General features: G+C 39.7%; 3 protein-coding genes across 3 annotated transcripts; 2 read left to right on the top strand and 1 right to left on the bottom strand.

Annotated features, from left to right (window-relative positions):
- Positions 1–4,239: 4,239 nt before the first annotated feature.
- On the bottom strand, positions 4,240–5,292 carry G6M90_00g093270 (uncharacterized protein; the record flags this gene model as incomplete). The annotated part of the gene is made up of 9 exons (XM_066131436.1): positions 4,240–4,425; positions 4,499–4,540; positions 4,594–4,653; positions 4,723–4,764; positions 4,822–4,830; positions 4,892–4,900; positions 4,957–4,989; positions 5,057–5,128; positions 5,185–5,292. The coding sequence occupies 9 exons, from the start codon at positions 5,290–5,292 to the stop codon at positions 4,240–4,242; spliced, it is 561 nt and encodes a 186-aa protein (XP_065987271.1).
- A 5,913-nt stretch (positions 5,293–11,205) lies between these two features.
- On the top strand, positions 11,206–11,705 carry G6M90_00g093260 (uncharacterized protein; the record flags this gene model as incomplete). Its single annotated transcript, XM_066131435.1, has 3 exons — positions 11,206–11,308; positions 11,395–11,444; positions 11,589–11,705. 3 exons carry the CDS (start codon positions 11,206–11,208, stop codon positions 11,703–11,705), a joined length of 270 nt encoding a protein of 89 aa, XP_065987404.1.
- Positions 11,706–14,576: 2,871 nt separating this feature from the next.
- ccsR (Cytochalasin cluster regulator ccsR) lies at positions 14,577–16,028 on the top strand (the record flags this gene model as incomplete). The annotated part of the gene is made up of 1 exon (XM_014686480.2): positions 14,577–16,028. One exon carries the CDS (start codon positions 14,577–14,579, stop codon positions 16,026–16,028), a length of 1,452 nt encoding a protein of 483 aa, XP_014541966.2.
- Between the last annotated feature and the right edge of the window lie 513 nt (positions 16,029–16,541).

Here is a 16,541-nt window from a genome sequence, read left to right as displayed (position 1 = left end):
CTAACCCTAACCCTAACCCTAACCCTAACCCTAACCCTAACCCTAACCCTAACCCTAACCCTAACCCTAACCCTAACCCTAACCCTAACCCTAACCCTAACCCTAACCCTAACCCTAAGTAGTAGATAGCGCTACTAGGTATAATAAAAAATATCTGAAGCTTTACTTGTGTCTAGTAAGAAGGGCTATATTACGTGATAACCTGGCTATATACTTTTTTATAGTGTATATATATTATTTTACGGCTTATTAAGAGGAAGTGGTATATTATAAATACCTGGCATATATAGCTAGTATAAAGGGGAAGCCTAGGTATAATAGGGTATAGATTATTTAGACTATAATATAATTTAGTGTTAGTAGCTTAGCCTTATAGGTTTATCTTAATATTCTTATAATACTATATAATAGCCTTATGTTTATTAAGCCTTATATTATAATAGTATTTATAGATATAGTTTATTATAGTTAATAATAGCATGTGATTATAGATGTGGTATATAAAAACCTATACTTCTTGGTTTAATATTAGCTATAATATAGTATTAATATCTTTAGTTATATAGTTTATTTCTTTTTCTAGCTAGTATAATATCTTTTAAGGCTATTATATCTTTTTCTTTTTTTCCTTTAAGGTGGTTCTTTTTTTTTTTTTTTTTATTTTTATTTTTTTCTCTTTTTTATTTTTTTTTTTTCTTTTTTTAAGTTTTTTATTAGTTTTTTTAACCTTATTTATAATTAAATCTTATTTCTTAAAAAATAAAATAATAATTAAGTATTATTATTTAGCTTATTAGGATAGGTTTTATTTTTTTTATTATTATTATATAAGGTTTTAATAAGATAACTTAAAGCCTTTTTTTTTTTACTTTTTATTTAATAATTTAATCTTATTTCTTAAAATATAAGATTAAATTAATAGGGTATAAGTACTCTTAGATTAGTTTAGTTATAGGTAATAATAATAATAATAATAATAGTTAGTTCTGGTTATAATAGTTATATATAGTAGGAATAATAGTACTAGTATAATAAACTGTTTATATAAGGGGGGTTTAACTAGGATAATAAAGCCTTTCTTAGTTTATTACTAGTTACTTTACTTGCTTATTTACGTTATATATATAGGTATATATAGGTATATAGGTGTATAAGATAAAGTGCTAGATATATAGGTATATATAGGTATATAGGTGTATAAGATAAAGTGCTAGATATATAAATGTATTATATATATATATATATATATATATAATTATAGGTAGTAGTAATAATATGTTTATTAGCGTGATATAGGCGTTTTATTATAGGTATATAGCTAATAAATAAGGTTATATTATATAAAGTAAAGTATTTACTTATTATATAGCGTAGTAAATACTAAATATTAGTATATATATAATATATAATATATAGTAAAGCTAAGAAAAGGTAAGAGGTATAATAGTAAAGGTAAAAAAGGGATAAAAAGAGAAAAGAGTTAAGGTTTAAACTTTATAAGTTTATATTTAGGTAAAAATATATATAATATATATATATATATTATTTATATAGTATATAAGGCCTTAATTTATTTGAGGCTTATTAGCTTACTAGCCTTTTTTTTACTTTTTTTTTTTTTTTTAGGCTTATATAATCTTATTATTAGCCCCCCCCCTTTTCTCCCTTATTATATATATATATATATATGTGTATATGTGTGTGTATAGGTATATATAGGTAGACTATTTAGTATCTAGTTAACCATAAAATATTAGCTACTAGCTAGTAGTTAATTAATAAGATAAAAGAAAGGGAAAGGAAGTATAGTTAGTTAGTTGGTTAGTTGGTTGGGGTAAGCTATTATAATACTAATAGTAATAATAACAGTAAATAGTAGATAGTAGATTAAACTATAAGGTTAAGTTAGAGTAATAGTAAAAAAAAAAAAAAAAAAAAATCTTATTACTTGCCTAAATAAGGGGTAACTAGCGCGCCATAAGCAGCTGGTGCTATTAGCCTAAGTGTTGCTACAGCAAAACCGCTCTTACCGCCTAGAAGTCAGCGCTAGCTGCCCCTAACCTTGTGGTTAGGTTAATTTGCTTTATAATTAAATAAAATTATATATATAATACTAGTATTATATAAGTATAAAATCTAAAATAATATTAGGCTATACTAGGCTAAAAATAGTAAAAAACTAGAAAAGTAAATTATTTATATATATATTATAACGCGTTAAATATACTAGCATAATTAATACTATATTATAGCCTGCTAATTATAATTACCTTATAATAGCCTCAGCTATTATTATATAGTTAAACCTTATATATTATCGTGTAAACTTACTAACTTTATAGCTATAACTCACGCTAAGTTATACTAAAAACCTAAAATGCCTATATGCATAATATATTTATAAGGTCTCTCCTGTATTCTAAGTCAATTTTATATCTAAGTTATCTACCTTTTCTGCTATCAAGACCTAATACAACCAATCGTGAGTTACTACCCCTACACACATATATCTCCTATAAGTACTTGCTAATATCCACCACAACTATTTATAAACAACAATAATAAGATAACCTTTAAGCATAATAAGAAGCCCAACACAAGTAGGTTGCCTATTACAACCTTCAAGGGTTAAAGCTAACAAGGCCTAGTAGGCAACGCAGCTATCAACGGATTAGAAGCCCTCCGCAACAGATTACTTAATAATATAAGTAAATAAAAAAGTATATTATAAATTTAAGTTAAAAGCTTAAATTTAAGTAAAATTTTAAGTAAAATTAGCTTAAATCTAATATAAATAAATTTTAAGCTATTAAAAACTTTAAAGTTTAAGTAAAACTTTAAATAAAATTAAATTAAATCTAATATAAATAAACTTTAAGTTAAAATAAAATATATTAAGAAAAATAAAAAAAAAATAAAACCTTTTTTTTTTAAGTTTATTTTTATTATTTAGTAATATATATATATAGCTATAAGTATAGCTAGTTTATTATAATACTTTATTATATATAATTATACTTTCTAATTAAACTCTAATAACCTGGCTTCTACTTATTTATTATTATTTATATTAGAAATACTAATAATATTAATTTTTAATAAGAAGAATATTATAATAATTATTGGCTTATAATATAACGGTATTTAGTTGAACTAATTTACTTTAGCTTATAATTACCTTAATTAATTAAATTAATATTATTTTATTTTAGTATTATTAGCTAGTAATAATTTAGAGCTATCTTTTAAAGTAAAAAAAAGAATAATATAAAGCGCAAGTAAGGTACCTTTAATAGTATAATTTAGTAATAATATAATAAAATAGCTAAAAGTAAAAGCTTTATAAGTAAATTAAAAGAATTTATCTTAAAATAATTAAATATAATTAATATAAATAAAAAAGCTAATAAAATATTTTTTTTTATTTCTTTTTATAAAAAACTAGCTATACTTATAGCTATATATATATATTACTAAATAATAAAAATAAACTTTAAAAAAAAAGAAAAAAAAAGATTTTATCTTCTTTTTTTTTCTTTTAATATACTTTATATTAGCTTAAAGTTTATTTATATTAACTTAAATACCTAGAATATAAATGCGACCGGATTTAGAATTAGGGTTAGGAAAAGCCGAATAGTTGTTACTAAACGATCCAGAACGTCTTACCTCGGCCTTCCTGGCTCTTGGTAAATATATCCTTAAATAGTTGCGCTAAAAAGACTAAAAATGCGGACCTGCTAGGATCTTTCCAGCAGTACAGGTATTAGACAGTTAAGGGGTCACAAAAGATCGAGTATAATGGCACTGTAGGCTCCAGCTGTATTAAATAAGAGTTATTTAAAGTCTAAAGGAAACCGTGAACTTATACAGCTGGGCGTAGTTATTTTTGCATTACAGAGCTATCTATTTAGTCTATTCTCGTCTAAGAATGCGGCTACTGTTAGGAATATTGTTGAAGTTTATCAAGAGGCTGATATATCGTATTGTAATTCAGGGTAGGCTATATATGCGACAATAGCTTTAAGCTCTAGACAGAACAACAAGAACAGGAACAATAATTATATAACTACTGCAGTAGCTAGTAATTACCCCCTGCGAACCGACAAAATCAAATTGGGTACTTTGTATTCGCGACTGGCCCGGTCCAGTCGCGGATGTGGAAATTCGTGGTTGGCCCGGAATATATATGTCGAGATAGAATAGCGCTGCGTCTAGAACGCTGTACATGGTGCGCGATTAGATCCTCACCTTGTTTCCAACACACCATTCCATTTGGTCTGGGTTAATAGGTCCATTCTTAGACAACTTATTAATGCAATCCAGCTTGTAAGTTTCACAAGTAGAACGGTCGACTCCCTTTAATTCGCATATCGCCTGCGCACCCTTATCGATCTGTTCGCGGAATATCTTGCGGGCTTCATCCTAAATATCTCATAGCGTAAGTATAGTAAGCTATACAAGAGGTAAAGGCCTTAGTGTTTGGTTATTTACTTACAGTGTTTTTCGCGTCAGGTCGAAGATTGCAAGAGAATTCGGCCTAACATAAGTGTTAGCATGCATCCCAGGCTTCGTTACTAGGAGGTTACTAACGACTCGGCCACCAATTCTCTTCTGATTCCTTTCTACAGGCTGCCACTGGCAACGAGTGCACTGTGAAGCGTTACGCGGTATTAGCAAAAGTTTTATGCTTATTTTCCAAATTACAGCCAGGATGCTTACACCACTCAGTCTGTTACAGATCTCTGAAGCCTGGTCTATCTCCTAAAATAAAATTTGAGTATTAGTCCGCAAAGAATTGGCCTTCACCAGAGGTCTTACCATTTCGTCCTGTAAGTCGAGTTGGAAAAGATTAGTTCGTGAAGAATCGGCCTTTGAAAAGATATCTTACCTTTTCGCGCTGTAAAGCAAGTTAGAAAAGCTAGTACAAATAGAAATAGTAAAGGTCTTACTTACCTGGTTAACCGTACAGTATATATTATCTACCTTCTATTAAGGTAATATTAGCTACTTATAGTATATTCTTTTTAAAAAGTCATCTTATATAAACTCTTACCTCGCCTTCGTAAAGGGTACAAAAGATTTTATTACCCGTAACTCGATCATTTTCCACTATATCTTTTTCGGTCTATATCTCTAGTTTAGAATGCCGTTAGCCTAAGAGCGTGCAGTAGAGCTACTCACGCAAATGACGCTTGGGTCTGCGCAACGTCCAAAAATTGGCACCAGCTCCAGTTGCGGAACAGCTGCAGCAAGTCCGGAGAGAGCAATAATAGTAGCTAAGAGCTTCATAGCGACAGCTTAGTGAAAATTGTCTTTATAAAATGTATATAATTATTTGATAGAGATTTGAATGTTATTTAAGAGTTACATTTAGGTAGCGGATTTCTCGCTACTTATATACAAAAAACTAGAATATAAAGTAGTGGACAGTCGGCTAATATAGGGATAAGTATGCATAAACATGTCATTTAAGTAAAGCTTATTACTGACTCGCCCCTACAAAAATCAGGCCAGCCGGTGGGAGGATCTGACTCGAGCGCTTGGGCTAAGTCGCATATCTGCGGTAATTTTGAACCTGAGAATTTATTTACGATATACCCTGGTTTTCAGACCCAGCTATATCATGCCGATAGGGGCAGGTAAAGGAATACTCATCCCTAAAACTAGTAGTAAACACATAATTGTACAATTGCACCGGCATTATTGCGGCCATTAAGGGGTCCTTATAATCTGTTGACTTACGCACATATATGCAGTTTATCTCCGCCTACTCGGCTATGTAGTAGCTACCTAGGGCCGTGATCCTAAACCCAGCGACTGAATGCAAGACGACTGACAAAGGGACTTGCGCCACTAAATTATAGTGGAGATTTTCCCTTGTACCGTCTCCACGGATTCCTTGGCTGGTCTTTGTAATTTTTCGCAATGCCTTCTTTTTCGCGATGCCCTCTTTTTTGAAGCCTTCATGATATTTTTTAGAGGGCTAGGGTTAGGGTTATAAAAACCACTTATATTTATATATATTATCGCTTTTAGCAGCTTTATCATCACTTTCAATAGCTTCAAATTTAAGCAAAGCGGGCGGCCCTCGCCTATTTAGGCCAAGGAAGGTTATTATTCTCCTGTCAGAAGCAGTAAGCTGACTAGTATACCTGTTTGGCGAGCACGTTTGAGTGACTAACTTTTGGAGGGTAAATTCAGGGCAGAATTGGCTAAAAACTTGGCATCTAAGCCTTTTACAGGTATTTACGCGGCCTCTACTAGCTTGATACATCGTAGACAAGGGTTTCTGGCTAAAGTGGGCTTTTTCCATAATTTTGTGTGTAGATCCCTTACTAAAAATGGGTAAGCGCCATAATTGTGTGTGTTATGCAGCTATTTCAGTCGGCTTGCAGTCAGCCGCTGCGTTTAGGATCAGAGCCTAGGTATCCACTAGCATATTCTTTGAGATTGCACAAGGGTGTTAATAAAACAAGGCGCTTTAATGCTGGGCAATTTTACCCACTTATATGGTGTGATAAAGGGCGTTATGCTTAGATACAGGGCGCTGAAAGTGGAGATAAGCATGAAGACGTAAAATAAGGCTAATGCTCACGAGTCACCAATGCTTGCTTGGTTATATTTGCGAGTCTCTCAAGCTTCTTCTTATTTAACGTCATAATAAATGTACATGTAGGTGCTGGGATAAATACGGCACGCTCCCCTTTTATATTATTCCGTTGTAATTTATCGATAGTGAACACTAGTCTTGTGCTACCTTTATTCTCTTTGATAAGCCTATTCTTCGCAAACTACCAACTCCTTCTTTTACAATGGTGCCAAGGATTGCCGCTATACTATTTGTCGCGTTTTCTGCTGTTGTAGCAGTAGCAGCAACTATTGACAAGAGGATTACTTGCGAAATAGCAGCCAAAAACGAATTTCCATTTATCGTTAGTATGCAAAATAAACAAGGCAAACATGTTTGCGGAGGTAGTTTGCTAGATAGCACTACTGTTCTTTCTGCTGCTCATTGCGTGCGCGGCAAAATTGTCTCCGTGAGGGCAGGAACGCTTGTAACTATACTCCCTTGACATGTATTATATTATACTCTTTAAGGATAAAGCTAATAATTATATAGACTTGGAATACAGGCGGAGTAGTTGCGAAACTTGTATCCCCTCCGCGGTTTCCGCCTAATTTTCAGCCCGCTTTACACCCCAATATTGATATTGCTATCTGGAAATTATCAACTATAATTGAGGAGAGCGACACAATTAGCTTTGCGACACTACCAGTAAGCGGCTGGGACTCTGCAGTAAATTCTACCGGAACAGTAGCAGGCTGGTAAGTACCATAAAAGCTTAGTAGTAGGAGGAAAGACGCTAATAATCGGCCAGGCCGAACAAATCCAAATCTTCATCTGAATCTGAAGAAAAGCTTCGCAAGGTTATAATTCCTATCCGTGCAAACGAGGACTGTTCATTTTCTGAGTTATTTGGGTTTACAAAAGAAGACAAAATATGCGCTGGTGCTGAAGGCAAGGACTCATCCAAAGGTGATAGCGGTGGCCCTCTTATCGACGAAACGGGGCAGTTGATCGGTATCGTATCACGAGGCATTAGGTCCCCACCCGCTCTATATACTAAGGTCGCCAGCTATATCCCTTTTATTAAGGCAAATCTTGGGAGTTCTGATTCTAGCTTTTTGTTAGATTCTCAGTGACTACAAAACAAGCACAGAGAGGAGAGCAGGAAGTTGCCAACTTAGCGCTGGAAAAGCTCTGCAGCGGGGGTTAGAATCTGACCAGAGGGGACTGAAAGCTCTCCAGAGGGAGTGGGGCGTTTCTAAAAGGAGCAGTACGGTAGGAGTATATCTATTAGGAGCTGTATACATGGACGCTATAGCCTACTTTACTAGCCTAATAGGGTCAGGGACTTTATAACTTATACCCTTTAAAATATTTTATATATAAAAAAATAAAAATATATTATTTTTTTTTATATAATAACTTTTAATTTAATTTTTAATTTAAGTTTTTAAATTTAACTTTTAATTTAGGTTTTTAATTTAGGTTTTTAATTTAGGTTTTTAATTTAGGTTTTTAATTTAGGTTTTTAATTTAGGTTTTTAATTTAGGTTTTTAATTTAGGTTTTTAATTTAAGCTTTTAATTTAACTTTTAATTTAATTTTTAATTTAAGTTTTTAAGTTTAACTTTTAATTTAAATTTTTAATTTAGGTTTTTAATTTAAGCTTTTAATTTAAGTTTTTAATTTAAGCTTTTAATTTAACTTTTAATTTAATTTTTAATTTAAATTTTTAATTTAAGTTTTTAATTTAATTTTTAATTTAAGTTTTTAATTTAAGCTTTTAATTTAACTTTTAATTTTAACTTTTAATTATATTATAATTTTTATTTAATTATATAAAACTTATATATAAAAGTATAATAACCTAAATATATATATATTATCTTATCAGAGTATTATAAATTATAGCGCTTATATATACAGCTCCTAATAAATGTACTCCTGAGTAGTTATACCCCTCACGGACCAGCTCTAGTCCATTGACAGTGATGTTGTGCTTCCCAAGATGAATCTGAACACGTTCAGGTGCAGCAGCTGATATTTCCCCATTTGCAAGACAGGCCAAAGGGGGAATTTAACACACTGTCGACCGGATGGATATAGCAATAACTTGAGTTTGAGTAATTCAATTTATAGCGGTATTCAGCTCTTTATAACTAATTTTTCTTGGGTATTCCAGATATAGCAAATACAGCTCGAGAGTTTCTTAGAACCCAGACCAAGTTTAAGATTCAATCTTGCATTATGTACGTAGTCGAACCGGACGAGAGTACTGTAACATTGCTTCTTGTTAAGCAAAGCAGCGCTTTGCTTAAGATTTACGTTATTATAAAGGGCAGGCAAGCGAGGGAGCAGAGATTCTGCTTTGCTTTTTATTAAGTGGTTAATATGCTGTGCTGCTATAATAATAAGCTATATATAATTTAGAATCAACCTATTATTAGTTTAGAGGACCTTAAATTACTATAATTATCTTAAATTTAAAGGCCGCTACATGCCTTTGTAGTGGATTATTGCTTGCGGACCTGCCCTAATAGCCCTAGCAGCTTTGAAAGCTTCGAATTCGATAGCAGCTTCAAAAGCCTCAAATTTGACCCGCCCGGCTCACCGCTTTGCTTACATTTATGACAAGGGCTTACATTGTCATGAAACCTATGGTGCTCTCGCCTGAATCTGAGACACGAGAGACGTGTCATAGTTCAATTTGTGACAGTGACCGCGTTGCACTGTCTGCAATAAAGTATTTCCATGATGGCCCAGTAACTTGTGTTCTCTTAATTGTGGTGGCGCAGCACCTGTGACAACTCATTAAAGAACATTGAAGCAAATCGGGAAGCTCCGCCCCCCTTGCTTGCCTGCCCTTTGCATCAATGACGCAAATCTCAAGCAAAGCGGCGCTTTGCTTAGTTATAAGGGAACAATTAGGCCAGTCCGTGGTGGTTGTACGGAGTAAGCCTCCTCTGCTTCAAGGAGTTTTTTTTTAAAGAGATTATTGATGCTTGTGAATACTATATCCCTGAATACCGACTTGAAACTGTTAGACAAATTTCGCCGTGGACTATTCTGAGGCTGTCCGCTTGGCACCGCGAGACGGTTCAGCATGTTTCTCTAAATGGGACTCCGCTGTGATCTGATGTCTACCTCAGGCTCGTCGTCAACGACCTAGCTGTAATCAAGTCATTCTTCACCCTCACATTTAAATTCTCCGCTGTGACTGGTCTAAGCTTTGGAGTGGTGTTTTTCACAGGCCATGCCCCGAGCAGGGCGCATCGAGCGGACCAGACCTTGCCCGTACCGCAATATTGCTGCCCAATTCTCGTGCCCAACTCTCATCCACCACCAATGGCGTGGGGGAGGCTCAAAGGAGTGCGATAAGGGTCCGGTTCAAATGTGGGTTCACTTTCCAGTCTCATACCGCCCGTTCCTGGTGCGCCCCGGAGACGTCACCTACATTGCCATTCCTCACGTCGTCGTCAGTCTCCGCTTCCCCAAAACCCCGTCGATTACCTCTGACATTTACTCTACTTCAACTCGAGCTCCAGAGCTGCGAAACGGCGGCCGCAACTTGAGCTGCATCGGACTGGCTTCTCGGCGAGCTCAAGCCTGTGATCGTCGTCTCTATCAATCAGGATTCTTCTCAGGAGACACTTGTAGACTGGATTGACTCTTTCCAGCCCCCCGAGGACGACGTTTTCTCAAAAGGATTCTTAACTGATAAAGTCATAGTGAAGGGCAATGCTCAAGACTCTCAACGCGTCCAAGACGCATGGCCAACTCTCAGCCCAAATCCTGTCACCAGGTCTTCGGCACCAAGTCAAGTTCTATTGGTGGCGACCCCGGAGCGCGATACTCCCAATACCTCTTATTTTCTAGGCCCGGGCCTTCAACTTTACCAAGCGTGGCGGATGTATCCAGACATACAAGGCAGCTTTGCCACGTCCCTCTTCCCTTCCCGGAAAAGGTCACATGAGTTCTACCCCCTTGATGTGCGCCCGGGTGGGATTGGGACCGCAGTCGCGGTGCCCAGTCGACCGTACAACAAGAGAATCCCATCAAAACCCCTCGCCATACCGCAGTTCAGCATGAAAGGCAATTTCAGACTGTCAGGTATAATGACAACCCAGTCAAATCGTGCCTGGTGCGAGTAACACGATGGAAAACCCGAGAACGAAACGGCCGCGTACGTGAAGACACTCATCCATCTTGGTGCCGTTTTTGTAGGTAAGAAAACAATGTGCTCTTTGGCCTCTTCAAAGGAGGCAACGGATCGATAGATCGACTTCCATGCCCCATTCAACCTCCGAGGTGATGGCTACCAGAGCCCATCTGGAAGTACGACAGGGGGGGCAACAAGCCTTGCCGCATACGATTGGCCAGACTATTCCGTTGGAACAGACAGTAGGTGTTTTCTCCCTGATCTTGCAACAAAAAACTGACCAGTGCTTGTGCTACTGGAAGTATTCGATGGCCTGCAGCGTGGTGCGGACTTTTCGGTCTCTATACGACATGGAAAGAAAAACGCTGGAGGGTGTGTACGCAGCTTACAGATCTGCGCCCTCTTCCGTCACTTTGGATATATGGCTTACTCCGTGGCAAGGTTTATGGGTACTATCGGGCTGCTTTCCAGAACCATGGATGAAATGCAGAAACTTGTCAAGAGGACGATTTCGAGCGTTGGAGCAAAGGATGACAACAAAATTGTTATTACCTTACCTAGAGCTATTGACGGGCATGGTAGCTACAACGAATAATGCATTAGTTTCCCACAGAAATACTTTACCCAGAAGACATTTTTCCAATGGCTAACTCGAAGTAACAAGCGTTGGTTGATCGCTTCGTCGGCCATTTGGAAGCCTACCTGGGAATCAAGGTGATAAAGATGAGCATCGCCAATCGATGGCGCTAATGTCCTCCAGATGAAGTAAATGGGAAGACCATAGAGGAGTTCTGAGACAAGGTTTTAACTGGCTTGCTCTATAACACCCGCTACAGCGAAATGACTAACATAACTCAGGCTGCTTACAATCCGTTGTACTATGACGGATACCACGAGTTCGACGACTTCCGGAACGAATACGAGAAAAAATTTGGCAAACCAGTTTACGTGGGCCCTTACATGCGGTGGAAATGATTTGTTCCACTTCAATGCCTCAGGTTAGGATACGCACTCACCCTCTACAGTAAACGAGGCGCTGAAGTGACCAAGGAGATGAAAGACAAGTCTCTGGGAGACGTCGAGGTTTATCGTCGTTAGTTTAAAGCAAACGTCCTATACGCTACTCAGAATGGCGGTACATCGGCTATCATGTTTATTCCTTGCGGCAATATTTTGCCCAAGTCTCGTGACGATGCGAACAACTAGTCCCCTCGTCTCTTACTACGTTTCTGGATAAGGTGGCTAAGTTCTGCACAGTTCCCCAGGGCCAGTGGCTGCTTTTACCTGGAACTACATTGCTTCTGTCCACGGGCTACCACAGCTGGTTAGCCCGAGTGAGTCCTATCCAATATACGTTTACTGCAGACCCATGCTAACCTGTTGCATTATTCACAAGTTGGACACATAGCTTACGAATCGAGAGTGACCAGGCGTATTGAGCAACTTCCGTTCGTGGGTATAATTATCGGCGTTCCCGGTCAGTTCTGCAAGTGTATTTGTATAAAAGAAAAACTGATAATGTTAATCTAGGCAGTGACTTGCGGTTTGTCAACCTGGTGAGGAATGCTCTTGAGCGAGCTAATTGGCCAACAGTAGTTCTCACAGGGCGCAGCATGTTCACGGACCACAAGATGAACTACTGAGGCAATCAGGACTCGTGATAAACACTTCTTGCTACTATTTACAAGACTGTCACGCTCGTGCTGGCGCTAAAATATTAAGGTCACAAAAGCACGCCATGAAGTAATCCAAGAGCGAGTAATAGAATGTAAGGTGACAGCTCTACGAGGAGCAGAAGTAGACGATCCGGACATGACGGCATGGAGAATAGTTTAAATTACAGGCGGGACACAGGACACGGGACACGTGTGGGGAAATAATACAGAAGTCCCCAAGAAGCTTCTTGAGACGTGGCGTGGCTTGAGCCTTTCCGAGAAGCCAGCTGGGAATGCCTGCGACATGTGGGGGATTATGCAATCATGTGCCTTGCTTCAGATCACACCAGCCTGGCCAGAAATAACGGGCAGCCCAGAGCTAGTAGTTACTGTCCAGACATTATAGGAATACCGGATTAAGTCGCAACAGAATTCGGGTATTGTGTCCCTATCTCGTGCCATACTTCATGTTTGAATTCCAAGAACAACAAGCCCAGAGGAAGGTCTATCATTAGTATTTAGGGATTGGTAACAACAAGGGGCTCGAAATGCTAACACGCCCACCACTTTGTTGGTTCGCGACGACATGGAGAAAGTGAAGTCTGCATGTGAGCTTGGAGACTAATCTTGTCTTTGCTGATGGCCAGAGCGACTAAGAAGCCTGCTTCAATTTATCATGGTTGATAGTCTCTAATCTGATTACTATTTGCAAGGTCGCTAAACTATAAGACCTTGTTTTAACTAAACGTTGTTCGTTGCTTTGTATTCGCATTATATTCGATTTATTCGTATTTTTTCACTTGCCCTGTAATATGACTTATCCCAGGTAGTGTGAAAAGGGCTAAATAGAGGACTTGAAGCAAAGGGCTAGATTCAATAATAATATCGTAGGGTCTCCAAGGTCCCTGGTTCTCCAAGGGGAAGGGAGGGACTAATAACCTCTTTATATACATAAAAGGAACACCCGTGCCTAGAACTCTTACCCAGGCACGTGTTCTAGTTGTGTAACTAATACGTCCTCGATCGCAGTGCCTCGTTATTGCGCTCGCGATCTTGTTGGGCTTTCTGCGTGTACCAGGTAGTTAGTTCCGTTTCGCCGCAAAGCAACGAACAATGGACAGAAAAAACATCTCTATAAGGCCACTGAAATGCAAGATTGCGTAATAAAAAGTGGAATGCGATAGATATTACAGGGATGTTATGGCTCTAGACCAGGAAGCAGTGACGGCTATTAGCTTTGATTAATTAAGAGAGGCGCCACCTCCTATAACCAACGCTGCTATTGTGTTGTCTACGTTGCCTCGCATTACGGGATGCTGCCTAGCATTACATGTAGATTTACCTAGGATAAGTAAGTGCTAGACTTCGGAGGTAGTCCGGTTCAGCGAATCACACCCTACTCACGGCCTGCGCAGGTATTATGCATTAAAGGCTAGGGGGCGGCCATATGCAGGGCGGTCAAATAGGTCTACACTGCTCCGTGTGGCCCCAGCACTTGAAGTACTAGGGCCTCTTACTGGCTAGATAATCGCGGGTTGGCGGAATTCTCGTGCCGGAGGCAAAGTCAAATAGAAATAGCACAAGCAAATAGGTTGTCCTCGTATGAATAACGGGTTTGAGGTTAAGATGCCAGCCAGCAAAGCCCTGTGGTGTCTCGGGGAGACTACAAGACGCTACACGTCTCAGAGTTTAATAATACAAGCCGCCTTTTATGCTACGTATTGTTATATAATAGCCCATCAACTCTGGCTTTATCTTGTTTCCCCTGCCAAATGATATACGAATTTTACTACTCTCTGTAGAGAGAATACATAAGTTACCTGTCAAGTCAGCCCCCACGGGTTCTAATAGCAGAATGAATAGCAGCATCGACAACAACAGCAACAATAGCATCAACTCGCGAAGAAGCGCCTGTGACCGCTGCCGGGGCCACAAGCTTCGCTGCGTAAGGCTGTCCGGTGCAAATTTCTCCACTGACAGTAACCCAGGGGTGTTGCCGGCGTGCGAGCGACGCATCAAGGCCGGTGCTGAGTGCTTGCAAACTATACGCATGCGCCGGGCCTCGCTGAGAAGAAGTAGTTATGATAGGTCTGTCGATGCCTGTCGGCGATCTGTTGATAGCAACGGTCCAGCCGTACCTAGAGATGGGCCTTTCCAAGATCAGAATTCCCACCCTCCCTTTAGTCTGGCAATGCCGTCACAACAAGCCGACCAAGGCCGGCTTTCCGTCGGCGCGCCATCGCGGAGTCAGAAACTGCCCAGCCAGGCACGCCCTGCTTCGAGGGACTGGCGCCGACGGACTATAGATTTCGATTACACCGATATCAATGCCACCTCCAGGATGGAACCCTTTCCCATCCCAATCACAACACCAGCCGACAGAGACGTGGGCTCCGGAACTGGCATTTCTTTTGAACTCGACGAGAGCTTCGATTCCGGGATGCCAAACTTTAACGCGACATTCGGCCGTGGACCAGGGCAGGGTAGTCTGGCCAACCGGTTCGATGATGGCCCCGATGATATGGTTACTTCGACCAAGAACAGCAAGTTGACAGATGGAAGCTCCGACGCCGACAAGGAAAAGGATAAAGACAAGGACAAGGACGAGTGCCTACATCAGCTGTCCGAGTTGAGCTCGAGACTCATGAGATACTTTGGCAAGACGGGCGGTGCCCCCGCATCGCTCGAGGATATATTAAGCTACTCGACGCCTGCTCCGGTCAGCGCCGGTGATGGTGCCAAAACAGACTCTTACGCCGCCAAGAACATTATTGGGATACTGCTCCAGAGCTCGCAGATATTTCTTGAGATTCTCGAGCGACTAGAGTCTTCCATGGCGCAACAAGAAGACCAGCAACAACAGCCTTGCTCGCCATCCAACTCGGAATACTCGTATGTGGACTCTCCCAACGAGACCGAATTGCTCTTTGGCGACAGTAGGGCAAGCGACGAGACGCACATGTTGGAACTTCTCATCCACAATGATAAAGTTGACGGAAAGACTACTCAGTTACCAAATGCAAAACACCACGAGCCGTTGTCCACCCCGCCACCGATGGTAGCCGGCACAGCAGCAGCCTGTCGGTCCTGCCATCGACGGCAGGGATCATTTGGCATACCTTATGCTTTTACCGTCATGACGTGCTACATGTGGCTATTGCAAGGCTACGAAATGGTGTTTGCCACCATTCAGGACGCCCTTTTTTCACAACGAGAGCAACGATACCGACAAGCCGGATTGCGCCATGATGCGTCGCGAATGGCGCAAGGGCCACAGATGTTGGGTTCAGCATCTCTACCTCCGATGGCTGATCCCAAGAGAATGGAACCTTTTGTCTTACCAAACATCCGGATTGGTGGATTCAGTCTCGACGGCCACCCCAACCTGCAGGTCGAGATGCTGATCCACGTCAGTTGTCAAGTGCTGCAGAGGATCAAGTCCATCCTGGGCATTCACCAGACACAAGATTGCACGCCTTGCCACAAGCATGGCGCGTTTCATATGAAGTGTGCGCCCGCCCTGCTGCACATGTATCTCGACGGCACGGGAAACACGGCAAGCGGCGGCGGTGCTACTAGCCCCCGACCAGACCTTTGGGATACGATTCAAGATATCAGGCAGCTTCTAGGTAGTAACAGCTAGAAATGCAAGGGAATGCAATAGAGTAGGCACATATGGTGGCGGGGACTAGATGCAATGCGATGTGGCGGAGCATCACGTCATTGACTCGTCAGTGAGGGACACGGGCAATGCATCAATAATATATGTATGTAGTATTTCCGCCAGTGGGGCTGGAACGGCTCAACTAGACGCTGAAGAATACATCTGGCAAGTCAGAGGAGAGCTGAATGGTGTCCAGGTTATGCGAGGCTGCTTTTTCGTGTCGTATTCTTCTTCTTCATAGCGCTCACTTTGGAATCCTGGCCCTTGTAGTTCCTGCAACATTGAAGAGTTTCACCCGAGCTTCACGGCTTACGGCATGTCCCGAGGGAAGAGGTGTCCGGCCTGCTTGACTGCCAGCTCTGACTTCCCGCTGTCTACCCTCATTTGTGGATCTTAACAAGTTACTACATGATATGGATATTTACTACAGCCGGCCGATCACACCCTATACAGAGCTTCCTGGAAGCCTTTATAGTCCGATTTGATATCAAG

Source organism: Metarhizium brunneum, chromosome 5 (genome assembly GCF_013426205.1).
Source record: "Metarhizium brunneum chromosome 5, complete sequence".
NCBI lineage: Eukaryota > Fungi > Ascomycota > Sordariomycetes > Hypocreales > Clavicipitaceae > Metarhizium > Metarhizium brunneum.
Note: the sequence above shows the minus strand (reverse complement) of the source record. Positions and strands in the feature narration are given on the sequence as shown.